This window comes from Paraphaeosphaeria sporulosa, assembly GCF_001642045.1.
Source record: "Paraphaeosphaeria sporulosa strain AP3s5-JAC2a unplaced genomic scaffold CC84scaffold_13, whole genome shotgun sequence".
Taxonomy (NCBI): domain Eukaryota; kingdom Fungi; phylum Ascomycota; class Dothideomycetes; order Pleosporales; family Didymosphaeriaceae; genus Paraphaeosphaeria; species Paraphaeosphaeria sporulosa.
In genome coordinates this window covers 646,451-671,195 of record NW_017253372.1, presented here as the reverse complement: position 1 = coordinate 671,195, position 24,745 = coordinate 646,451, and the positions used below count along the sequence as shown (strand labels likewise).

Below are 24,745 nucleotides of genomic sequence, written 5' to 3'. Positions count from 1 at the left end.
CGAGATTCCCCATGGAACTTTCCCTCCACATGTCCCAACAGCAGGCCCCAGCCATGAAGAGAAGGCGTACCGATTCCGAAGCCCTTACGCCGCCTGTAAGCGTCGATGACCCTGAGGGTGCCAGTCTCTTGTCGCGCGCTGTCCATGTCCTCTCCACCGCCGCGACCGCTCTCTCCCAGGTCACCATCCTATACCAGTCTGATCCCACTGCGCGGGAGGGCCTCATGCAGGCAGTCGAATGCATCAGGCGCGTCAAAGAAGCAGGTGGTAAGCTGCTCGTTTGTGGCGTGGGCAAGAGCGGGCTTGTTGGCAGGAAGACGGTCGCGAGCATGAAGAGTCTGGGTATCCCGTGTACCTTCCTGCACCCTGCTGAGGCTTTGCATGGTGATCTAGGCGACATTCGGCCTGTATGTCACACCCCTCCGCATCTTTGTGAGCCTCATGCTGACCTGCCCACCACAGAACGACGCCGTCATGTTCATCTCCTACTCTGGCAAGACGTCCGAGCTCATGGCTGTCCTCGATCACGTTCCGTCCTCTATACCTGTGCTAGCCATCACATCCCAAACAAAGCCAACCGACTGCCCCCTTCTCCGCGACAGATCCGAGGGCATACTGCTGCCTGCGCCAATTCATGAGCTCGAAGAGGTCTCCTTCGGCGTGTGCGCACCGACCACCTCAACCACCGTAGCAATTGCTGTTGGCGACATGCTCATGCTTACGCTTGCCCATGCCTTGCACGCAGACAACACCAAGAAAGTCTTCAAAAAGAACCATCCAGGCGGCGCGATCGGCGAGAATGCGAAGCGGAAGGCAGCAGAATTGGATACAGATGATGTCACGAAATGTATGAAGAAGCACGCCGGGCTACTGTCGCCTGCTTGATTGAATTGATAGATGCGTCATGACTTGTATATACGGCGGCCATCTGTAGCGCCTATGGCAGGCGCTGTCATAAACATAGAGAGGCGTTTGTTGGGAACAGAGACTCTGCGCGCGAAGTGCTGTTGGGAATACCAAGCATGCGCTGGCACCTCCTGTGCATATGACTGAGATGAGGCCTTGCTCTCAGCTCCTTTTTTTTTCTGTTTAGAAATACCCCCGCTTGTCATCACAAGCACTTTTTGCCTGTTGGCAACACTTCTTCCAAAGCTGCATAAATGTTCCTGTCTTGGCTATGTCGGTGCTGTTCTGTTGGGAAGTTGCGCGTGGTGCGAAACATCGACATCGTTATCACTCGATTCCTGCCGCTCAGATACGAACACGCCAATAATGCTCACCTTTTAGTTGGATTCCGCATCCCCCAAATGTAGTACTCGGTGGCATTCTGTCTGGTCCCTCAAATCAGGGCGAACACTAGGCAACCACCGAGCGCAGCAGCCAACCAATGGTTGGGATGATAGTACCAGAAGCTGACGTTATACAGCAGAACTGAAAGGGGATGATTCAACGAGGGGCTGCATGACAACACCAGGATCCAGTGATGATGACACCATTGAGTCTGCTTTGAGCAACATTCTCAAGCACGCGACCGTCCTGCAGACGCATCGGTTATGCTTCCTCATAGATGCTCTCGATGAGCAGAACGACTCTTCACCTCAGAACGACCACAACGCTCTCGTAGACATAATCCAGCATTGGGCGGATTCTTCCCTGGGTGCACTCAAAATGTGCGCGTCAAGTTGAGAAGATAACGTCTCACAAACGCATTCAGATCAGACAGGAGACTACGATTGCAAGATTCAACAAGGCAAGATCTTGAAGCGTAGGTCCGCCAGAAGCGCTGATCCGCACCCTCAGTGCATAACTTTGGTCCCTCGATATTGCTTCCTGGTTCTTTCCACATACCACAAAGACAAGGTACGGCAACGTGATCCAATGAATAGCTTACTGGAGGTGCTGGAAACAGAGCTAGAGCGAAAAGGACTGGCGCGACCTGCGACATATAATCAAGGCTTTTATGGGATCTTGAGTATTCATGAGCTGAGAGTGTGGGGTAACGAAATCACTGCACACACCTGGGTAAACCAACCATACTACCTGCTAGCTTTCTTCAGAGACCTCAATAACGTTCAATGAAAGCTCGAACAGGATCCACTACTGGTAGCACATGAGGAAACATGTCGCTGTTCCTTGCCTGCATATGCTTAGGAGCCATTACATGGTATCTTGGCTGGAAGAATGGTCCACGCTTTCTTCATATAGCTCGTCATCTGCTGGACATGGGCCCTATAGATAGCCCTAAATGTATCCTTGCAGTATTAATACTGTGGCTGTCACGCAGGCAGTCGGATCACCACGACAGCTTCGTTGAGTCAAAAACCAGTTTCGCACCGGTGTTTGCTACGGTGCTTAGCAAGTTTGAACGGGAGAAGCCTACATCAATAATACTCGACGTAGCATACAAAGAGTCGGACTTCGTGCACGACACGACAACCTTGAAGATATCGTGGGACGGAAAAGTCCTAATTGAGCAGTCCTACGGTAATTGGGAAGGACTGGCAGGATATGAGCTATCTAATGCCCTTGGCGGGCAGGGTCCTTTCAACATCAGGGACGTGATACAACTCCTGGACATTGAAAACGGTGAAGAGATCCTGGGCCTCATCGCCGGTGTTATGGGGCTGGAGAATGCTGCTGGTGACGTGAAGCAGGCCGCCATCTTATCTCACACCCGAACACCCGAACACGACGTCTGGACTTGGAAAGAAGAGATCGGATTTGGAGCAGCGGATCCGGTCACTACTGCAAAACCCGGACTCGCCACGGAACCCACTATCGACGGGCGTGAAGGAGATAGTTTCCAAGCGCAACGCGGTCTGCCTCTTCTCATGTCAGGGTTGAAGCATTTTTACGTCCTCTTCGCCCTGCTAGGTAAGTACTGTATTTTAGAGGTAGGTCAGCAGCACTAACGCTTATCCGTTAGGGGTCCTGTGTGCTGTGCTCTTCTCGGAGTGTCTACCTTGGTAGAGTCAAAGTGCCTCAAGATCGGGCATCTTCGCTCCTTCCTCGCCAACAGGCGCTACTTCCACAACCGACTCTCGTCCTTGCACCTGCTGTTCTGATTGCTCCAAATCAGCCGCGTCCCAAACATGCCATTAACAACCACATCCTCTCGCTATTGTTACCGTCGCAACTACAGCTATGCTAAATATTTTCAGCTCGCTCACCAAGAATGGCTGGCGCGAGACTTTTCGCATACTCCGCCACTCCGAGAACATAATTCGCAAGCAACCATCCTCACCTCGGAAAAAGTACGTACACGTCCGACGACGCGATAGAAAAGGTCGAAAGATGCGAGCGGCGTTCCAACTCGTTGAGGAGCAAGGGGGCGATGGGACAGGAAGAACATACAGACGAGTGAACGATGGCTGGGAGGTTGGAGAGGGTGAGGTGCAGGAGATCATACTGGAGAAAAAGACCGTGGTGAGCATGGATGCGAACGGTAATAGCCAGCGTTTGGACAGGAGGAAGACAACGAATAGGAAGCGCAAAGTCAGGGCTGAGGGTAGGGAGCTGAGGGTAGGGGGTTGCTGCCCAACCTTTCTCCCTTCCCACACTCAGCTTGTTTGGCTCGTTAGATGGCTGAACAGTTTCCTAGGAGATTCCATCAACAAACAGGACCGTAAAGCCAAGACACCGCCAACCGGCACCCAGATCCAATGGCGAACGACGGTCTATGCCAACTCAGTCACCACATCAATTCAGCGACGAGAACTTGAGCGCCGAGGTGTCGCACTCCTCGAGGCGAAGGGATCCCAGAGCGAAGACTACTCGCCAGAACGGAACGTCAAAAAGGAGCCCAGCCAGCACTTCAGACCAAAGCGGTCCAACAAGTCCTTTCTCACAGCCGGAAATGAATAAGCGAGACTCGCACACGTTTGTCTTCGGCGACGACGTCCTGCGAACTATGAGTCAGACAAGTTTCGACGACATCGAGACTATGCTTACCGACCCCTTCACTCAGTCAGACGAAGGAGAAAGTTCAGTCCAAGGCGAGACTGCTCGCGGTCCTCAGTCGAGAGAACAAGCGAAATTCGGCTCTGAGCTGTCGTCGAAAGGGACCGTGGTCATGGTGCGCAAGAGCGGTGCAGTGGCTACATCGAAAAGGAGTTCACAGCATAGTTCAAGGGCAGGTACGGACGGTGCGAGGAGAGATTCTGCGAGAATCATCTCAGGGAAGCAAAAGGCGGGCGTGGAAGCGTTGTATAGTGTTGGCTAGGTCTGACCCTGGAAGGAGGGAAGCCTCTGATAGACAGCAGCATTACTACTGGGCACAGTGCTACCCGTATCGGACAGCGCGCTGTAATTCTTATTGCGATTCTTCCAATCAAATGCTACAACAGATGCTCGTTCCGCTCTCTGTCTCGATGCCCAAGACCCATCTATGTGCAGTCCACGTGTGAAGATGCATGCAGGTGCAATCTACGCTAGGGATCCGGTGCGTTGGTAAACACAACCGTCGCAACGGATATTTCCAAGTCGACGGTGATGTCATGGCGTAACCTGCGTCCTGATGAAGAGCTACATGGCCCTCTTGGTTGCATTATTGCAGCGTCAAAGTGGTTCAGACGAACAGGGCCCACACTGACGATCGCGGAAAGAGCCCCGCTCCCTGCTATCTAGCCAAGACGGGAAGCGGCGGCGCACGTCAACACCTTCCTCGCGCGACGGTTGCAGAACGACCCCGGGATACAGACACCATGCCGCGGCCTCGCAGCGATTGACCGCGCGCCCATGCAGACGCACACAATCCGCGCGTCCCCAAACCGATTCCATGCCGCACTTCACGCCGACGCGCGCCCTCATCGTCCTGGCCTCGTTCATCCTGCTGAGCTTCCTCTGGACATGGGGCCTGCCGCACCAGTACGCCGCGCCTGTGCTGCCTGCGCTCACCGATCTCGCGACACAGGGGAAGCCCGCCGCGGGGCAGCTTTTGCCGGAGCCCTTGGTTGAGAACGCGGGCGAGGAAATCAATGGGCACGGAAAAGGCACACCGACGACACTCAAAACCGAGATAGCACCTGTTCCGACGAGGGCCGCAGATGTGGGCTCTGAGAAGAGCTGCAAAGAGGTGCGCGGCGCACAGGATGTCATGGTCGTTGTGCGGACAAGCAGGGCCGAGGTGGAGAGCGGCCTGCCGCCGCACCTGCTGAAGCTTCTGGCTTGCGCGCACCACGTCCTCATCTTCAGCGACCACGCAGGCGAGATCAACAGCTACCCCATACACGATGCGCTCGACCTCACGCCAAAGGCGACTATCGCAAAGCATGCCGAATTCATCGAGTACGACAAGATGCAGGCGGACAAGAACTACAAGCCGACCCTGGAAAAGGCAAAAGCGCTCGACAAGTGGAAGTGGCTGCCCATGGTCTACAGGACGGCGACAATGGCACCGAACCATAGGTTCTACATGTTCATCGAACCCGACACGAGCCTGAGCTGGACGAATCTGCTGCAGTGGCTGGACCGCCTTGACTACCGCATCCCCTATTACAGTGGCGTGCCAAATACCGTCGACGACACGAGGTACGCACAGCGTGGCCCCGGCATCATGCTCTCGTACGGCGCTCTGCAGCAGTACTGGCCGCGCTACGAGGAGCTGTATGCGAGCGACTGGGAACCCCAAGTCGCAACCGCATGCTGCGGCGACGTCGTCCTCGCCCGCGCCATGAAGCAAGCCCGCGTCGAGTTCTATTCTTCCTTCGGTCTGCTCGACCCCGAGATGCCCAGCAATCTGATCTGGGGCCAGAAGTTCTGGTGCACCCCCGTCGTCTCCTGGCACCACCTGCCGCGCGCTCATGCCGACCTGCTTTGGAACACGCAGGAAGCCTGGACGCGGAAGCATGGTTGGGCGAAGCCGTGGACGCATTACGATGCCTACGAGACGTTTGTGAAGTCGTATCTGGCGGAGCTGAAAGAAGACTGGGATAACGTGTCGTCGGACACGCAGCTCGTGGCAGAGAAAGGGCGCCGCGAGAAACTGACCCAGCAGAAGCAGCCCGCGAACGCCACGCCCAACGACCTGAAGGACGCACACACCCCGCTAAACGCCGCCAAGCGCGACGAAGCCCCCGACGCCCTCCTCCAAGCCGCCGCCGACAGCCCCGCCTCCTGCAGAGCCATGTGCCTGCAGACAGACGACTGCCTTCAGTGGAAGCACAGCTCCGCCGGCGACGGCGCGTGCCACCTCGGCAAAGCGCTGCGGCTGGGCGGCAAAGTCGCGACGCCTGACAAGGCGGCCCGGTGGACGAGCGGGTGGGTACTGGACCGTGTGGGGAGACTAGCGGAGGAGTGGGGGAGGTGTGAGCAGGTCGAGTGGAAGTTCAACCAGTAGGATGGTTGGGCTTTTGAGGGGCGGAAAGGGGGCAGTGGCGGCGTGATGGTTGTGCAAGATAGCGGCGTGTATTAGTGGTCCTCTTATGAGGGGTGGAATTTGTCTTGATATCCATGCATTGGGTTGAGAGTGGTGTTAGGAGTACTGGGTCGGTTTTGAGGCACGCACGGGTCGGTGTGATTCCTGTAAATACCCCGTTGTAGGAATACAGATGTGTAGTCTTGAGCTGAAATGTAAGGAGTGACAAAATTTGAATTTTCGAGCCAACCTGGATATCTAAGAGTGTGTGGCTATGTGTATGTCTTTAAAAACGCTGTAAGGGGATGAGGAACAGGAAGCAGACCAAGTGCGCGATTACTGTGGCTCAGGGGTTGCGGATGTAGGGAAGGACACAAGAGGGAAGGATTGAAGTTGATAGTGACTAAGGGCGGGAGAAGGAGAAATCGAGGGGCCGATAGAACACAAGTATATATAAACGACACAGTCGAAACGTTGACATGGGAATACAAATGTATGGAGAAGGTCCCGGATGAGGTCACAGAGACGAGAGAGCAGCGAGAGCTTAGCATCCAGCGCACGCCAACGCCGCTGTCCCCGGTCCATCAATCAAACCACCGCCTCGACACGGCAACCCTACCATCGGTCCAGCCCGGCCTCGACGCCCGCCCGACGCCCCCAGCGCCTGAACCTTCTCCCGCAACCTGTCCATTACTTCCCTGTCCTTCTGTCCTAGTTTGACCGCTCCCTCCCTAGCCTTCTCATACTCAAACACCTCGTTGTTCACCTCGACTAGCATGCTAGCTGTCTCGGCTACCTCCCTGGCTACGGCGTATTGCGTGACTACCTCGTCGGCGTTTTGTTGCGTGTTGTAGCATTCCGGCGTCGAGGCTCGATGGATGCGGGGCTCGGCGGTTGTGTAGGAGGATAGGGGGCGGGAGGAAGTGCTGGGTGGTGTGATGGGAGGGTTGGAGGGAGGGCGGAGGGCACCTAGGTATACTTGTGCCCTAGCACGAGACAAGATCAACACATCTGTGAAAGCAGTCGTGAGTGCATTCGTGTGAATATTATGACCATCAGCAAGCAAACCGGTACATTATACCAGACCGTCCAAGGCCCTCGGTCAGAGGACGGCACGACCGTTCTACCTCATGACCGCTAATCTTCCAGCATGTCTTTCTACCCGCAACCTACTCCCACAGCGCATGAAATCAGAGCAAATCACCCAAAAGACACGCGACAAAGACTCCAGCGGATGTTTTGAAGGTGTTTCTACCTATAAACAATTTGATATGGATTATGGATCTACACTTCTGCATACGGGACCGGGAACATGATTCTGAATTTCGGCCAGGTATCCAGTACCACTACGGGAGATGTGCTGTGCTGGCCCACGGCTTCGAACATAGCCTCGTTCGACATATCAACACTTCTGCGGGCGGAAAATCTATAAGCACTGCCGCCCGAACAGGTACGGAAGAAAGGCGTGTTCCCGTGGCATCCAGACGTGTACAAGGAACTGCTCGCCACCCCCACGGGTCGCCGAAGTGCAGCCCTGCTAGAGTACTACTTGTCCAGTGGCAGCGTGGAACCCGGCGTCTGGTGAAGTATTTGCGGAGCTTGCTATCAAACATTGATGACTTTTGCGAGGCGCTCGGGATGTCAAGGGAGACGTCTTGGATGAGATGAGTAGACAGCAAACAGCGGACTCCTTTTGAGAATCACCCTTATGAGGCCAGGGAGGGAATTTGACGGATTCTGATTATGATGTACAGAGCGACAAGGATGTGGCACCGACGACATCGATGCCTGTGACCATCGGTACAGCACGCGTTCAAGGTCGACATAGTGATGGAGTTGGATTTCTAGATAAGTAAATGTGGCTACATGATTGATGCGCAGTAGAGAGTTACGGTAATGTAGGGAAAAGAACTGAGTTGCCTTCTGAAACTGCCTATTCAAATAATTTCAAAAGCTGTTGGTCGCGGCTGTAAACAACTTGTGAGGTCCTGTGAGGGGACTGACTGCACGGACCACTTACGTCCCACTAAAATTTCCGTCTGCTTGCAACTTGCGCAACAACACCAGCAACAAGTACGATGCCCAAAAGAAAGCGGGCAGAGCCGTCAGGCTCGAAGTCTCCCGAATCAACGGCCGATCCCTCCCTCGCCCGCCGCAAAAAACAATGCACACAGCGCATTGCTGCTGCCCAAAAGCCTCTCGTGGCCGCGCTCCGCATCGCCGCCGGCCTCGAGCGCCAGAAGCACAGTCGCAGGAAGAAGACGGTGCAGTCGAATAAGGATTCAAAGGGACTGGCGCGGATAGAAGCCGAGTATGCGCATCTGAAGAGCTTGGATCTTGAGAAGGTCGCAGACCAACATCTGCGCAAGACGTTTGCCAAAGTCAAGACTCTGAGGGAGAGCGGGTGCATGCCGGAGAGCGTTGGGGAAGTCGAGAAAGGGAGCAGTGATGCCGCGTCGCTGAATGTGAAGGGGAGGTTGTTCAAGGTGGATGCGGTGCGCAAGGTGGTGGACGAGCTGATTGACGAGTTGAAGGAGATTGTTGGGGCTACAGCCAGTAGTGCGACAGCTGAGGGCAAAGAGGGAGCGAAGAGCAAGAAGGCAAGGAGACAAGAAGCAGATGAAGAGGCGGAGGTGGACGGGCTGGCACAGGAGGACGGAGAGGACAGCGACGCCTTTGCTGCCTTCGATGCATTCATCGCCGCGCCGTCTTCCGCCGAAGACGACAGCGAGGACTCCCTGTCGGACGGGCATAGGCCGCCGAGTGAAGAGGACTTGGCCAGCGAAGGTGAGAGTGAAGACGAGGACGAGAACGAGGACACATCAAATGCAGATTCAGTCGATGGCGATGATGGGATACCTGCATTCCACACCTTCAGCAACGACGAGGACTCCGCGTCCGACTCTGATGACCTTTCGATACCCTTGCCCAAGACCAAGAGGAAAACAGCCGACCCCAAGGCCAGTGCCGACTCTAAATTTCTCCCGACCCTCAGCCACCCCACCTACATCTCTGGATCCGAATCGGAGGCCTCCGATATTGAAGTTGCCCCGCGCAAGAACCGACGCGGCCAGAAAGCGCGTCAAAAAATCTGGGAGCAGAAGTACAAGGACCAGGCAAAGCACATAGTGAAGCAGGAACGCGATCGGGGTTGGGATGCGAAGCGTGGCGCTGTAGCCGAACGGGGTGCAAGGAACGGAAGGGGCGGGCCACCGCGCGGCAGGGGCCCTGAGATCAGTGGTGCGAACGAGTTACCACTTGGGCCGAAGAAGCCAAAGAGGGACGATGCAGGCATGCTGCACCCGAGTTGGCTGGCAGCGAAGGCGGCCAAGGAAAAGAAGATGGACGTGAAGCCCATGGGCAAGAAGGTGGTGTTTGACTGAGCTTGGCAGTGAGTGCTTCATCAGAGCACGGAAAATATAAGACGATACCCACACGCTGAACACAGCATCTTGCGAATGCTCTCTGCCGTACAAGTGCTTTCGGTGTTACTAGTTTACCTACGCTGCGCGATCTGAGGGCTGCGCGATCTGTCGCACCTGGCTAATGACGCAGAGCGGGAACTTTCCACGTGGTTCTCTCTTGTCCTTTCCACATTTGGCACAACAAACACCATCACACTGGCCTGAAAGAACGTCGTCTCATCCACCCTTGTCTCGCACCACATCAGTTCCGTCATTCACCTTCACACCAATCCCGATTCATCTCCTCAGCCACTTGTCTCCCTCCACTACCACACTCTTCACAAAGAATCTTTTCCATATGCAATAGACTTCTCCCCACGAAGACGACACCACAAACCCCGACACAAAGACCCACCAGCAAACCGCACCCTTTGTTTCCCATGCAACCGACATACCATGTGTACATAGACCAGTGACAGTAAAAGTGCCGTCCTAAATCTCGTGTTAAGTAAGGCCGACGTTTGGTCCCTGTCAGCTGCCATATGGGACATGATGAATAGCAAGCGTGGCTGGCTTAAGAACCCCGAATCCGACGACAAACCCGGATTGCACACGTTGCGAACAGAGATACTTCTTGATAATCTCCAAGGCGATGGTCCTGAAGAATTCTTGGAAGGGAAATATCCGACCCATAACTATATCCAACACGTGTTGTACCAGCGGCACGACCTCCCCGTGTACACAATGTGGCTCACGGAGCTTGTCGATGACTGCGCGCGTCATGACTCAATTGGTCATTGCATAGGCCATGTCGAGCTTCTGAGGAGGTTGGAGAAGATCAAGGAGAATATTCATGTTGCAAGAGATGGACTGAGCGGTCCACAGGATGACTTGCGTCTCCAAGAAGACCCATTTCCTTCGTGGGGGGATCTTAAATGTTACCAGGAGACGGGAACCATGAGAGGGGTGAAAGCGATGATGGGAGGAATGGGGATAATTGGGGCATATTTGATCGGTAAGCCTTTCAACTCGAACCTGGGTGGATAGAGCGTTGAAATTTAACGATAAAGATGGAGCCCGAAGTACTACGTCTGCGCTCATACCCGGTAATCGTTCGTTACTGTTATTTTCCTTTGCGGTTCATTCAGCACCGCTCTCTCACAGCGCCGGCGCCATGGCCTTGAATTTACCTTCAACGTCCTCGTATACCTACGAGCTAGCAAATACCAATCTCCAATCTCTAGCTACCCACGTCCTTGGCCTCAGCCCATCAGTGTGTAGTCCAGCATGGACCCGCGCCCTCGGGGTTCCCGACGATTCCAGAGCTTCATATCCGGTGTCCGGGTATGCATCCATGCGCCTTACCCCAGTCTCAGCACGTGCACACGTCAGTGGCCAGTTCCTATCTCCTCGCAGATTCGCAGGTGCAATCTTTCCCCGAAAAGGCAACTGTGTAACTGGCCAAGGTGCATGCCCAGGAACCGCCAAGCACCTTCCGCGCGGAGTGATCCGCCGCAAGGGACCCTGCGGGAGCGATATAAGGCTGCAGGTATGGACGCGTGGGTTTGAGGCATCCGCGCGATCACTGACTATCATTGATACTTTTTGGAAGTGTGCATCATGAAGGGCTATGTGCTGAAGGGAGCTGCGCTTGCGGTCTCGGCGTTGGGCTTGGCAAGTGCGACGGCGGCGAGAGAGGATGTGTTGGTGAGCAAGAGGCATGTGAAACGTGGGCTGGATTGTGAGGGGAATTATAACATCTGTAAGTTCGCGGAAGATTGAATGGCGTGGGGGAGCGTGGGTAGGAGTTTGGGCCCTGTGTTACCTACCTATGATGGCGCCGTGGCAATAACACGATAAAACTTGGACGGCTGTACTGCAACGTACTGACTATCGCAGCTTTCTTTCACATCAATGATGTACACGCTCATCTCGACGAGTTCAGCTCCTCCGGAACTGACTGCACCAGACCGGAGCGAGGATGTTATGGTGGCTACTCGCGAGTCAAGCATGTGATTGACACACAGCGCCCCAATTACAACGACAGTCTCTGGCTGAACGTCGGCGATGAATTTCAGGGCACCTTATTCTACAGCTATTACCGAGGAGAAAAAATCGCCGAGACCATGAATCAGCTTGGCTTTGATGCAATGACCCTGGGAAATCACGAGTTCGACGGCGGAGACGAGGAACTGGGTGCGTTCCTGCAGAACCTAACGAACATCCCCGTCATCTCGGCCAACATCCATTCCACCAACGAGATTCTGAACAAGACAATCAAGCCGTACCACATCTTCTGGGACAAGGGACTCGCTCTCATCGGCGTGACAACGGAGGACACCGCCAGCATCTCCAACCCTAGTGAAGGAACCACGTTCTCCAGCGCTGTAGAAGCTGTGCAAAATGCCATCGACGAAATCAAGGCGACGACGAACATCACCCGAATTGCAGCCATTACCCACATCGGCTACGATAAAGACCAGGAGCTTGCCAAGCAAACAAGCGGCCTGCAGCTCATCATGGGTGGGCATTCGCACACTCTGCTGGGCAACATGACCGGCGCCAAAGGCTCCTACCCGACAATCACCACCAACAAAGACGGCGATGAGGTCTTCATTGTCACCGCGTACCGCTGGGGCGAGTACGTCGGCTACATCGACGTGACGTACGACGCCGCCGGCAAGATCCTTGCCTATCACGGCGCCCCTATCCATCTCACCAACACCACCAAGCAAGATGAGAACCTACAGGCCCAGATCGACGCCTGGCGCGGCCCCTTTGAGGAGTTTGCTAAGGAAGTCCTCGGCGTATCCAACGTCGAGCTCGACCAAACCACCTGCCAGCAAAAGGAATGCCTCCTTGGCGACTTCATGGCCGACGCGATGCTCGCGTACCGCGTGGATGCTGGGGAAGCTGTCGACTTCGCCATCATCAACGCGGGCGGCATTCGCGCGACAATCGATACGGGCGACATCACGCGCGGTGAGGTCCTGACCTCCTTCCCCTTCGGCAACTCCATTGTCGAGCTGACCATCTCTGGTGCCAACCTTCGCAAAGTTCTCGAGGGCATCGTTTCCGGTGTCTCGCAGACGAACGGAAGAGAGGTTACCTCGTTCTTGCAGATTTCGTCATCCTTGCGCATCAGCTACGATGCGGCACAGCCGGCGGGCAGTCAATTGGTATCTGTATCCATTAATGACGAGGCACTCGACGATGCGAAAGAGTATCGCTATGTCACGCTGGACTTCATTGCGGGCGGTGGGGATAATTTCTTTGAGCCGAGGAATGATTTTGTGGCGCTGGATACGCAGGACGAGGTCCTCGTGCAGTACATCGCTAAGAAAACGCCGGTGGATATCGCGCTTGATGGACGGATTGAGGCGGTGGGGAGTGCGGCGAGAAGGGCATTAGGGGTTGCGGGGCGGAGGTGGGCGCAGAGGGAGTAGGGTTGCTGTCGAGATGTTGAATTGTATCTATAAGACCCCGAATGGGTGTCACATTAGCTGCAAACATAGAAACCTGCTTTCTAAGGTCTACATTCGTGTCTGAGTGGTGAACGAGGGGTTTGTACCAAAATAAAGGCCTCCAAACCGGCAGCTTATGAGTCAATATACTTTGCTTGGACTGTTCATCGGGCGCTCTGCATTCTTGTGTATTGTTTACTCTCACAAGCAGGCCCAGCACATTCATGTCGCTTTCAACGTTCGATATCTCATTACACAGGGAGTATCTCAATAATGAGTAATGTTTGTGTTCCTCGCAGTCGCAGAGTTACTGTATCGCGTTTTCCCGTGGTTTGAAAGGCTCGCGAGAGTGTCTACAAATGGCTCTACAACAAAGAGATTTTTGTGTGACAAAAGGCATTGTGCGAGACAAAGAACCTATAAGCCAACGCCGGTTGAACGGTGACCAAATCGCCTCGTTCATAAGTGCCATTCAGCTGCTTACAGAAGTTTATACTTTTATCAACGGCTGCATGCCCTGTCAACTTTTTATTTGCATACTACTACTGGCGTGCATATTGCCTATTTAATGATGAACCTTTTGTAATTTTTGTAAACAATGTTGTATCAACCCTTCCGAGCGGTGTAAAGATTTCTTACACATAGAGACAGCAGTGACCCTGCGCACTACGTTTTTTGTATCTGGTATACTCGGATATGGGTTCGTCCTATATACTTTCCCTCCGAGTGAAGCCGTTTCCATACACGCCCATACTTTTCAACCTTTCGGCACTGGCGGCCACCTGAGATTCAAGTCAACCTCACCATCACGAGCCCCAGCCTCGACGGCACGGCTACGCTCGAACCTCCAAACTTTCTCCCAAAACGGACGCACGCGACGCACCTGCTAAGCTGAGAGCCAGTGAGCACCAGATATAAGACTGCCGCTCGCCACTCCACTCCACGCCCTCTTCACACCCGCGCGCCCGATCATTAAACCCACGATCCTCCAGTGCTTCAACGACACATCCGTGACGTTGAAGTACTAGCTACGCCTTTGGCCCGTCAACCGCGCGAAATCTTGTCTCCACCAGAGTTGACCCCTTTATTTCTCTCCACTTGCAACCCGATCTTTCCGCCCGTCTTTGAATATGGCGGACAAGATGCTCCAACAGGTCAGCTGGACGCAGGCCCTTAAAGGCAAACGCATCCGTGAGAGCGACAGCGACAGCGAGGGAGAGCAGACCCTCACAATTGCGAAGACGCCTCGCGAGGTAAGTTTGAATCCCCTTAGCTCCTGACCTCTCTAGCATGCTAACAATTATAGAAACCGGGAAAAAAGAAACCACGAGGCAACAACCCTGTAAAAATGCCGAAGGGTAGTCCTCAATCGGCTTCGGCAGCGCCTGGCACTCGCCCCACCACCGACCGACAGGAATACGTGATTCCGAAGCGGAACGTGTTCAGGGAGTCACAGATGAACCGCGCCGAGCTCCCGCCTTCTCCTCCAGAGACACCAGTCGCCGCGCCGAGCTCGACTAACAAGTCAACCGAGACCCCAGTCAGCTCCGGCGCTCAGTGGCGTCACCTCGGCTTGTATGAGTTCCCGCTGCATGAACCCGAGAAGATCAGCTTTCCACAGTATACCTGGACCGTTGCATGGCAAGCTGTAGAAATTCACCAAGATGCTAGCGCGTCTCTGCTACTTGCAGAGGAGATCGCTCACATGCAAAAGGAGACTACCGAGGAGTTCGCTCGTATGCGAAAAGAATTTGTCGAGTCGCGTCAGCATCAGGTCGATCCAGACCAAGAAGAGCTCAAGAGAAAGCTTGGGGTTGCTGAAAATGCTCTTGCGATCGAGCGACATGAAAAGAAGGACCTTCAGAACAAGCTTGCGGCTGAGCGACAAGCCAAGAAGATCTTTGAGGACGAGCTTACCGCTGACCGAAAAGCGAAGGTGAGCCTCCAGAACGAGCTTACTGCCGAGCAAAAAGGGAAAGCATACCTTCAGAATGAGCTTTCTCTGGAGCAGAAATCGACCAAGTCCTTGCGAGAGAACCTCGCAACTGCTCGGCAAGAAAAGGAAGATATCAGCAAAGCGCGCAACAAGGATGCTTCGGATTACTCCACCAAGCTTGGAGAGCTCGAGAAGGAGAAGAGGGATCTTTCCGAGAAGTTCAGTGCCGAGAAGAAGAAGTGCCAGGACCTTGAGAACAGCAACGGAGTATACAATCAGCAATACCAGCAATTCGAGGAGCAGAAGGTCCAGGTTAAGGAGCAAACAGTCGAACAATGCAAGAACCACGTCCTGAAGGGTCTTGTTAAGCTCCTCGCAGATTACTGGAATGACAGCTCGCTCACAGTAGACAATATCGCTCCTGAGCTGCACGTAGCATTCTTCGACGTGATCGACGGTAACAGCAACTTCGATCAGCTCGCAGACCATGTCAATAGCTACTACAATCAGTTCCACTGGGAGCCTACGAATATTGAAGGCAGTATTGAACAAGGCATTGTTACAGATGGCACTCAAAGATCTGCCTCTGCAGTACCGCAACCTCCGACCCTCGACTGGCAGCAGCCTGCACAAGCGAATACTCCGGCTTCTCAAGCCCTTGTACCTGTCTCTCAGCCAGTCGAAATGGAGGTTGAGTCTACCCAAGTAGTCACCAAGACTCCCGTCGGCACGATCCTGCCCCAGATGTCGATTGTAAACCCCAACTGGACGTGGAGTTCTCCAACACAACCGTCTTCCGTTATTGGGGTGGGCTACGCAACGCCAGAATCCATGGAGGTTGATACGACTAAGCCGCGCCGTAAGGTACCCTGCAAGTACTTCAGCTCTGATCGTGGCTGCAATAAATGGGAGAATTGCCCCTTCCTTCATGATGAAGCTGTGAACAGGCTTGGAAGCGCTGCGCCTGACCCGATGGAGGTTGAGGCTTCCAAAAAGAAGAAGATTTCATGCAGGTTCATCCGCAGCCCTGGCGGTTGCAAGCAGGGGGCGGCCTGCATGTTCCGTCACCCTGCGAATTCATCGACACCGCAACAGGCTCCCTCCGCCGGTATAGGCGCCAACACGGCGGATCGGACGGAAATCGAGACCCAAATTCGAAAGCAGCTCCCAGAGTGTAGGTATGCACGTCGCCTGGGTGGCTGCACACGCCAGAATTGTCCGTTCACTCACCCTGCCGATCCAACTGTCGCGCAACAATCCTCTGCGACTGGCTTAAGTACCGATACGACAAATGCTATGGAAGTTGAGGTTCCTAATCAACGCCCACTTTGCAAGTTCATGCTGCATCCTGGCGGCTGCAAGAAGCGGGACACTTGCAAGTCCACTCACCCTGACGACTTCGACTGCTGCTTTGCTCCAGAGACCGTTGCTATTCTGGAGCTGGAGGTACTACCAGCACAGCGAGCTCTTTTCCAGGCGAAGAGTGAAGAGGCTAAGCTTCAGCCTATAGTGCAAATGGTCCGAGGTTATTACAAGTTCATCGATCAGATGATCGGTAGTGCGCGCCAGGCCTCCCTAAACCGCAAGAACAGGATCAGCTTCATGAAAATGATGGATGGTCACATCGGCGCCGTGGGAGTACTAATCCACGACGCGCCACCGAGTCTCATTCGCCGCTTCAACCTGCGCGCGAATGGCTTCCTGGCTGTTGGTAGTAGCATCGATGGGTGGTTCGATGCGGGAACCAACATGCCGGAGGATTGCATAGACTCCTGGATGCTCCTGAAGATGTTCGATCAGGTCATGGTCGACAAGATCCAACTGCCAGTTCATATCGCTTCGTCACCTGTTTCAACTTCTGCACCGCCTGCTTGGAACAATGAGCAGAGCCATGATGATAGTCGCGGTACTACGTCGCTTGGAGCCCTTCCAATCTCGCAGCTTGATCAAGACCTAGACGCCATCATCAGGTCGGGGGCTCAAAACGCAAACCATCGGAGGAACAGAGCACCACCCCGATCATCCCGAAGCGTTCAGCCTTATGGACGTCATCGCGGTACCCAGCCCTCCCATGGCGACCATTTTGGCGATGGTAACCGTCTAAATTTGCGTGCGGTGAACAGTGGACGTATTCAGAGGTCCACCTCACCCCGGCAACCTCCCACAGGTCCTCGTCAGCAGGCATATCCTGGCACGACAGAGCGCAACGTCTACGCCCAGGACCGCCAGCAAAATGCCATTCGGAGGACCACGTTCTCCCAGGCAAGTGAAAGTATGCCATCCCGAGCCAAGATATATGCGCTGACGTGATGCAAGGGTCAGCACATCCCGCGGCTGGGTTGAATAAGTGAGCTCGACGATGTTGCAGCACACAATACGACTGTCCACTGGTAAGCTAAACCACTATCTTCCACTTATTCTATGTATGCTAATATGGCCCAAGGGCCTGTCAAGACTGAACCCTTGAACCTTGTGCAACCCGGGAGCCGTGGGTTTGGTTCCCGATGTTTTCAAAGCTTGTAGGATGTCTCTGGCTATTGTCGTTTGGTTGTTCGGGTCTTTTTTGTTTCTTTGTATCAGTTGATAGATATCCCGCACCAGAGGATCCCCCAAGGATTGAGGCCGGACGCAGCAAACCAGGATTGAGGAGAACATACAAGGAGTCAACGCCAGGAGAACGCACATGAAGGACACCACAACAAATACGAACACGGTGACAGGACCGGTCTAGCGATGCCCATTGATGAGACAGTGCACGGTCAATTCCTTGGGTTGACGCTTTAGAGCTAGGAGGGAAACGCCTATGCTTGAGTGTTGTCGTTCAATGGACCGAATCTCCGCTGGTGTTCGTATGTTCGACACGACGCCCATTCTCCCCATTATTTCTTTTCTTTTGAAGTGAGCCATCATAGCGTTGGATGGCTTTTAGTTTGTTTTGGTGGCTTCAGTTTGGGGCTCCAATTTTTGGGTTCAGTTTTTGGGTTCAGATTTTTGGCTTCAATTTTGTTCTGAGCAGTGATCAAGCCGTCCCGTCGACGGCTCACCCACTAGTCCATGCGCTTGAGCTCCCTAGTTGAGGCTTGCCTCCTAAGCTGCAATATTAGTGAACTTACATGGTTGGATAGGGTCCGCACGCTCGACTTGCTTACACCTCATCCCTTTCTGTACCTTTTTAGCCGCAAAGTTTCCTCATCCATGCGAACGACACCTGCGTGCAGCTGGATAACACCTGGCGCCCTCTCCGTAACACGGAAGTCCGTCTACTTTACAGTTTTTGATAATTTCTTGAACTCTGTAATATTATGATATCGTTCAATCCTCTAGGGAAGAGAAAAGACTCAGAGTCGGCTACTTTACAGATTTGATTATTTGTTGAATTCCGAAATGTGGATAGCGTTCGCCCCTCTCGGAAAAAGACGAGGCTCCCAGTTCGGTTGATTGAAGCACACGAAACACCTGTCCCACTAGAGCTTCAGAGTGTAGGCCATACCTCCTTGACTGCAACAGTAGCGACGCGAATGGTTGAATGCAGGAATCAGTGGCAACAAAATGCCAATAGGAATGGAAAAGCGCAACCTACAGACAGTGTTCATTGCGTCAATCTCTTTGAACGATCAATTGTGAGTCATCAAGTAATCTTAACCAGCAAGTGGCTATCACAATCGTACGAGTACGTGATGACTCTGCGCAAATATCTTTCGGCCAGTATGTCTTTTCGGTGACCTTGTCTATAGATCCGACGTAGGAAAATGCTAGTCTCGCAATTGCAGGTGTAACGACGTATTGGTATAATTGTGGGTCCATCGGGTAGAACTTTGCGTGAGCGTCGGCCAACTCCACCACTCACCGATGGCAGTCTCAGAGAGCCTGCAACGTCAAAAAGGTGTATATAACTTACATGACAGCCTCATCAACTTTGAAATATTGCATTCTAAGCCAGGCAACATACCGCATTCTAGCGAACCATATGCGTAGAACTTTACTTCACGTTCTCCCCCATTAAACACCGCCCCCGTCATGTCATCTACCGAAAGGGACATCGAAGCCAGTCGCTGCGGCGAGCCCATGGCAGTCGAAGCTGCAGTAAGCCAACCTCATACCGAGTCGGCCAGCCCCGCTGCTACCATCACGAGCTCGAACGCGCTGGCGAAAGTCGAAACCAATGCTTCGGCCTTGTACGACAGCATCCCCATGTGGCGCAAGTGCATGATCGTCTTCGTTACGAGCTGGGCAACGCTCGCAGCATGTTTCTCATCGACCTCGTTGCTGAGCGCCGGCACTGAGATCGCAGCTGATCTGGGGGGAACAAAGGAAGCGGTCAGTCTGTCAACAGGGGGAGTCTTGCTAGCTCTGGGAAGCAGTCCGCTGATATGGAGTCCGATTGCTGCGGTATGTCGGTCCACGCGCATGCGATCTGCTACAATGTACTGATTTAAGACATGTAGATTATCGGCCGCCGGCTCACATACAACATCTGCCTTCTTTTTCTCTTCTGCTTCACAATTGGCGCCGCCCTCGCTCCGAATATGCGCGTCTTCATCGCCATGCGCGTTCTCTCTGGTCTACAAGGTTGCTACTTCCACGTAGCTGGGCAGACTATTCTCGCTGAATACTTCCCACCCATACAGCGCGGCACGGCTACTGGATTCTTCCTAGCTGGGACGGTGCTTGGTCCACCTCTTGGTCCTTTGGTTGCTGGAATTATGATGACATACTCGAGCTGGAGGAGTGTATTGTGGCTCCAAGTTGCGATGGCGGGATTCGCATTTGTTCTCGCGCTTGTGTTTGTGCCGCCTAGCCGTGTCGATAAGCCGGGCCACTTTGCACTGAACCTGAAGGGCATGGAGGCAGTGAGGAATTTCGACCCGCTGCCAGTCTTCCAACAGATGAAGTATCGACAGATCTTCTTTACGGTAAGTGTGACGTGTGCCACAGATCATTACAGAGTCTTCGCAGGAGACAGCGCTAACATGCTGAATTAGCATCTGAGTTGCGGCTTTCTGAGCTGGACGCAATACTCTATTCTCGCATCGCCTCGGCACATACTCGTCGAGCGCTTCGGCTTGATATCACCACTATCTTCAGGCCTGTTCTACATTGCACCTGCGACCGGTTTCCTGGTGGGAACGATCGTAGGCGGATGTTATTCCGACCTCACTGTCCGCAAATTCATCAAGCTACGTGGGGAACGCCTGCCCCAAGATCGCTTGAACAGCGGCATGTGGTCTTTTTTTCTAGTTATACCTGCAGCTTCGCTCATATATGGGTGGAGTCTCCAATATTGCAACATATGTACGGCAGTCAAAGGTGGATTGGCGTTACCGATCGTGACGACCTTCTTAGCTGCTGCTGGGCTTCTTGCTGCGTTCGCAAGCCTGAATACGTATTGTGCTGGTAAGGGTACCCGGCCATGTTACAGTCGCTCAGAGCTAACAAAAACCAGAAGCGATACCGAAGAAGAGGCAGGAGGTTATTACTGGGAAGTACCTTATACAATATACCTTCTCCGCTTGCGCGAGCGCCGGTACTGTTCCGCTGATCGACGCCATTGGTATCGGACCTACGGCGACAATAGGAGCTGTGTTATGTGTCCTCGCCGGATGTCTTACATTTGTCACGGCACGACACGACGTGGGGGGTGTTGAGAATAAGGAAGAAAAGAAGTTCGACAGCTGGTTGGAGCCGTGCAAGAGGATAAAGCTTCTGCCTACCAACAAGGTCTTCCCAATTGCGTAAAATTTAGATTACCTGTATCTGAGACACCCTAAGTTCATTGCTTAATTTTGACTTACACATTACTGGGAGTCACCCAGTCATCTCCCCATATCTCTGGCCAGTATGGCGTTTGAAGTCCATAAAAAGATGGGTTGTCCAGGGCTTGCATGTCTAGGTCCGTTTCTGCAAGGAAGCCTTGAAACGATGGGTCAGCGAGCGCCATGCCCGCAGTCATGCTTGTACCGGCGAAAGAGTTCACAGATGGCTGCTGTAGCTCTGCAGGAGTACCCAGAGTGGACTGCGGCACTTCGTTGCGGGCTGCGGCCATGCTCTGCGACATTGCATCAATGTGTTCGCAGAACTCTTTCGCACCGAAGCTACCGCTTTGTGCTAGCTGCCTCAGTAACTCAACTGCGTTGTCGAAGTTCTCGCCATCGCTTTTGCTTTGAGGGGTGTGCAGAAGGCTAGATACTGCAAGAATGGTAGCGGCAGAAAAAAGGTATTGCGTGTTAAAGTAGTCGAACGTTGCAAAAGTGCCATGGATCCACGCATCCGTGATGATACGATACGAGTGTCGAGCACACTGTGTACACGTCTCTGCCAACGTGCGTGCGCTGTCTGATAATTTTGGGACAGGATCGGGAACGGGGTCTTTGCGTGACTGCTGGTGAATGCGAAGTGCGTGCAACAAGATTGGGCGTGTTGCAAGGATAACACCCTATCATCTCAGCGATTGTTTTTCATGCGTTCTTGTAGTCATACCTGATTCAGCCTAAGATGCAAATAGACAATATGATGTCGTTGTAGCGAGGAAGAGCCATCATTCTTCAGATGGAACTTCGCAGGAAGAGTGTCCATCCATTTTGTGAACTCTTTTAGAACGGATTGCACTCGCTGCGAAAAAGGGCTGTGGAACTTCCTCCTTCCGTAGATTTCTCGCGTACACTTCGCTGCGATCCTCGCTATTTCGATACTGCGTAACGTGTAATCAACGTCGTCGAAGTCTTCGTCCGCGTCATCAATACCGTCGCCACTTGGGGGGTCAACAAAGATGTCATCATCGGCGATAGACATAGGTAGACCCAATTTGGAAGCACATGATCGGTCCAGCACGTACGCCGACCACCACAGTCGTATTCGGTGCTCCCGGGCGCGACGATTATGATACTGATGTTCCGGAACGTTCAAGTGCATGCCCATTACTAAAGAGTTTCGTACAGCCGAGCTGGCGAGCACATACGCTGAATGACGTCTGTTGAGGATGAATGAATACAACGTCTATCGTACCATATTAGCAATCGATCTCATCATCGCTTGTATACTCACAAGAAGTAGTGCAATCTCCACTGAATCAACCTGAGGGCGTTCAGCTGGGATGCTAACCATCCTTCTGGCCTGTACGAAGTAGATCAGCCCAGGAAATGTGGAGCCTTGGTCTGCACTTCGGGCTGAATAGGCCTCTCCCAAAGCAAAGAGGGCTAACAATTTTGCAACCTTCAGTCTGTCACTTTTGCCGTTAAGCTTGATAGCTTCTTCTAAACTTTCAAGTACCACACTCTTACGAACAATATGATAGTAGCGACATATAGTATTTAGCGCAACTTTGACCAGGAACCGTGCGCGAGCGGGTGTAGGCCATTGACGGTCGGTCTCCGCAAGGAGCGTTAATGGTTCGTCTTTTATAAAGCTTGTTCTCGGCAAATGGTTGGTGCAGACTGTGGCTACTGTCTGGCGAAATCTAGTAGAGAATGCAGCGTCTGAGGCTTCACCTACGTGTAAAGGTGACTCTAGCGCTGATACAGGATGGAACCTGACCGTGAGGAATGAAGTCAGTCAAACCAAAGAGACATCGTGATCGAGTACACGCACCAGGGACGCTCCTCTATCAATGGATTCTGCGTCGTCTCTTGGCTTTCAGTGTTCTGTTCGACTGTAACTGGTGGTGGAGTAAGACGTCGAGCTTCCGGTGTAGATCCAATATTCGCTCCAGTGTTGCTCCGAAGGAGTTCGTTCTCTCTCAAAAGGTTCTCAATATATCTACAGTGGCAAAATTAGCGATTATCGTAAGGCACTTTTTCCAGCCTGTCGAATCCAGAATCACATTGTGTACCTGAGCCTTGAAGCGAGAGGCAGTGATCAGGCTTCTATAGCGCCTGTACCTGCGAATGAAGTGTCGAACTCTATGCTGTTGCGCAAACACGATACATCGCCACTAGGCAAGGCTAGGACGACTTACTGTTGACTCAGCTTCACTTTACGATCGCGCGACGGGTACACGCAGTCGGCAGGAGGACTAGTTTCACCGCATCTAGAGCAAGGATGTCCTCCTGAACATTTTTGTCTCCGTGAGTGGCATCTCTCGCAGCTATCCCCATATCGATTAGCACAATCTTCTGTCATATCGACGAGCAAAGCGCAATGTCATGGTTTTCGACTAGTCCCATACAGCTCCAGGTCTACCAACTCAAATGAATGAGGGCTTGGACATACGCTATGGATCTTGTCGCTTTCTTCTGAATTCTTGCGTGTCCTGGGAAGGACTCGGGTGGTGACATGAGCGTGGGCATGTTGCGGTTGGCGTTTCCAGCCGAAGCGAATTGAAGTTTTTCGGCGAAGATATTGCGATGCCGATAGCTGACGTCATCATTGCCCATCTCTCATCGCTATCCTTTTCCTCATGCCAAGGTTTTGCATATTTCCAACTTCGGGAATCCGTGCTTAGAAGGCTTTTCGAAACGCTCATATCCAGGAGTATCGGTAATTTGCACACTCAAGCGAACAGTTTATGATTGGCAATGGCCCACTTCTACAAGTTATTATCCAGGCCCATTGTTCCGCGCTTGGGTTTTACACGTTGAAGAAGCCCAAAGCGCAGGCTTTACCCACAACAGTAACCTTATGTCACTGCAAAGGCCTTCAGGCTGAACTCATTACCAACTAGTCGAGCAAACAGTGACGGACGCAACATTCGGCCATATTACTCTGGTAGAATATCGATCTCGCATGGAGTGGGACCCCTTCGAGGCCACTCGTCCCTTATAAAATTTATTTCGACCGCATTTACACTTTGCACTCCTCTCCTGTGGCACGTGCAGCAACCAGGTGGCATGTACAGAGGCTCAAAGATTGGGCGCAGTCAATAGGAGAGATGTACATCGCTTTTACAATGGGGCTAGGTCGGTGCGCGATGGGAAGGGAATCGACTTGGTCGTGCTGCAGATCGAGGACAGTGTGTTCAGCATTGCGCAAATGGAACATTTTGGCAGGGAGATTGAAAGAATGACGTCCTGATTGATGCAGGATTTGGACCAGCCAGTTCATGAGTTTAGAGATCATTTGCACTTAGTAGGCATGTCGGCCGTGAGTGGGAATCCGTGGGTCGCAAGCTTGTGGCGAGCCTTGTTTATGAGGCACTCGCAGTAATGACAGCTTGTGCAATTAATGGGGAAGCCCTTACTTCCTTGACAAGTTCCCGATAGCGCTTCGTAGATACCCACGTATAATAACAAATGGTAGATGCCTAAGGTCATAGCAGCTGTATAGAGCATCAACACAATCTGCATGACGCGGCCGATCCGCTCCTCGCAAGACTACCTAGCGCTTACAGTACATATGAATGTCGAATATCCTGCTGATAGCGACTTCGAATGTGGCGTGCACTTCGAAGGAAGAGCTGGGATCCCTCTGCTTTCGGGATAGCAGATGAGAAGTGGCACGAGCGAGGATTGATGTTTCCTCTGTTGATGGAAAATTGGTATTTAAGTAGCTTAAGACGCCGTTCGATTCTCCAATCACTGAGACTATCCGCGAATTTGCGGTCGGGGGCCAAGTCAGTCTGTACGAGATTGTGTTGGCTTGTCGTGCGAGTCGG

General features: G+C 53.0%; 9 protein-coding genes across 9 annotated transcripts; 7 read left to right on the top strand and 2 right to left on the bottom strand.

Moving 5' to 3' along the window:
• Positions 1-29: 29 nt before the first annotated feature.
• On the top strand, positions 30-885 carry CC84DRAFT_1102797 (sugar isomerase; the record flags this gene model as incomplete). Its single annotated transcript, XM_018174982.1, has 2 exons — positions 30-407; positions 463-885. The coding sequence occupies 2 exons, from the start codon at positions 30-32 to the stop codon at positions 883-885; spliced, it is 801 nt and encodes a 266-aa protein (XP_018030492.1).
• Positions 886-2,891: 2,006 nt separating this feature from the next.
• Positions 2,892-4,065, top strand: CC84DRAFT_1168979 (uncharacterized protein; the record flags this gene model as incomplete). Its single annotated transcript, XM_018179544.1, has 1 exon — positions 2,892-4,065. A coding segment is annotated over exon 1 (716 nt), but the record flags the coding sequence as incomplete, so codon positions are not given.
• A 520-nt stretch (positions 4,066-4,585) lies between these two features.
• Positions 4,586-6,582, top strand: CC84DRAFT_1168978 (uncharacterized protein). Its single transcript, XM_018179543.1, has one exon. It carries the CDS (start codon positions 4,778-4,780, stop codon positions 6,335-6,337), a length of 1,560 nt encoding a protein of 519 aa, XP_018030490.1. The 5' UTR covers positions 4,586-4,777; the 3' UTR covers positions 6,338-6,582.
• Positions 6,583-6,820: 238 nt separating this feature from the next.
• Positions 6,821-7,541, bottom strand: CC84DRAFT_1209792 (uncharacterized protein; the record flags this gene model as incomplete). The annotated part of the gene is made up of 2 exons (XM_018182242.1): positions 6,821-7,366; positions 7,529-7,541. The coding sequence occupies 2 exons, from the start codon at positions 7,539-7,541 to the stop codon at positions 6,900-6,902; spliced, it is 480 nt and encodes a 159-aa protein (XP_018030489.1). The 3' UTR covers positions 6,821-6,899.
• Positions 7,542-8,424: 883 nt separating this feature from the next.
• Positions 8,425-9,796, top strand: CC84DRAFT_1130044 (Bud-site selection protein). The gene has a single exon (XM_018175847.1). It carries the CDS (start codon positions 8,434-8,436, stop codon positions 9,736-9,738), a length of 1,305 nt encoding a protein of 434 aa, XP_018030488.1. The 5' UTR covers positions 8,425-8,433; the 3' UTR covers positions 9,739-9,796.
• Positions 9,797-11,379: 1,583 nt separating this feature from the next.
• CC84DRAFT_1199663 (5'-nucleotidase) lies at positions 11,380-13,308 on the top strand (the record flags this gene model as incomplete). The annotated part of the gene is made up of 3 exons (XM_018181631.1): positions 11,380-11,521; positions 11,659-13,142; positions 13,291-13,308. 3 exons carry the CDS (start codon positions 11,380-11,382, stop codon positions 13,306-13,308), a joined length of 1,644 nt encoding a protein of 547 aa, XP_018030487.1.
• Positions 13,309-14,343: 1,035 nt separating this feature from the next.
• On the top strand, positions 14,344-17,846 carry CC84DRAFT_1231586 (uncharacterized protein; the record flags this gene model as incomplete). Its single annotated transcript, XM_018183735.1, has 4 exons — positions 14,344-14,476; positions 14,530-17,431; positions 17,476-17,506; positions 17,747-17,846. The coding sequence occupies exons 1-4, from the start codon at positions 14,354-14,356 to the stop codon at positions 17,844-17,846; spliced, it is 3,156 nt and encodes a 1,051-aa protein (XP_018030486.1). The 5' UTR covers positions 14,344-14,353.
• A 1,378-nt stretch (positions 17,847-19,224) lies between these two features.
• On the top strand, positions 19,225-20,895 carry CC84DRAFT_1231582 (synaptic vesicle transporter; the record flags this gene model as incomplete). Its single annotated transcript, XM_018183734.1, has 4 exons — positions 19,225-19,548; positions 19,605-20,072; positions 20,142-20,553; positions 20,603-20,895. 4 exons carry the CDS (start codon positions 19,225-19,227, stop codon positions 20,893-20,895), a joined length of 1,497 nt encoding a protein of 498 aa, XP_018030485.1.
• Positions 20,896-20,920: 25 nt separating this feature from the next.
• CC84DRAFT_1199662 (uncharacterized protein) lies at positions 20,921-23,453 on the bottom strand. Its single transcript, XM_018181630.1, has 6 exons — positions 23,365-23,453; positions 23,111-23,239; positions 22,744-22,911; positions 22,201-22,684; positions 21,637-22,152; positions 20,921-21,592 (listed from the first exon to the last, which is right to left on the bottom strand). Exons 1-6 carry the CDS (start codon positions 23,439-23,441, stop codon positions 20,948-20,950), a joined length of 2,019 nt encoding a protein of 672 aa, XP_018030484.1. The 5' UTR covers positions 23,442-23,453; the 3' UTR covers positions 20,921-20,947.
• Between the last annotated feature and the right edge of the window lie 1,292 nt (positions 23,454-24,745).

Bases quoted from the DNA above. Each gene is read 5' to 3' on its own strand.
- CC84DRAFT_1199662 (XM_018181630.1), bottom strand. From the start codon at position 23,441: ATGCCCACGCTCATGTCACCACCCGAGTCCTTCCCAGGACACGCAAGA. The intron at 22,153-22,200 runs GTGAGTATACAA...ATGGTACGATAG, and splicing joins TGGAGATTGCACTACTTCTT to ACGTTGTATTCATTCATCCT. The intron at 21,593-21,636 runs GTATGACTACAA...CTGAGATGATAG, and splicing joins TGCATCTTAGGCTGAATCAG to GGTGTTATCCTTGCAACACG.
- CC84DRAFT_1168978 (XM_018179543.1), top strand. From the start codon at position 4,778: ATGCCGCACTTCACGCCGACGCGCGCCCTCATCGTCCTGGCCTCGTTC.
- CC84DRAFT_1130044 (XM_018175847.1), top strand. From the start codon at position 8,434: ATGCCCAAAAGAAAGCGGGCAGAGCCGTCAGGCTCGAAGTCTCCCGAA.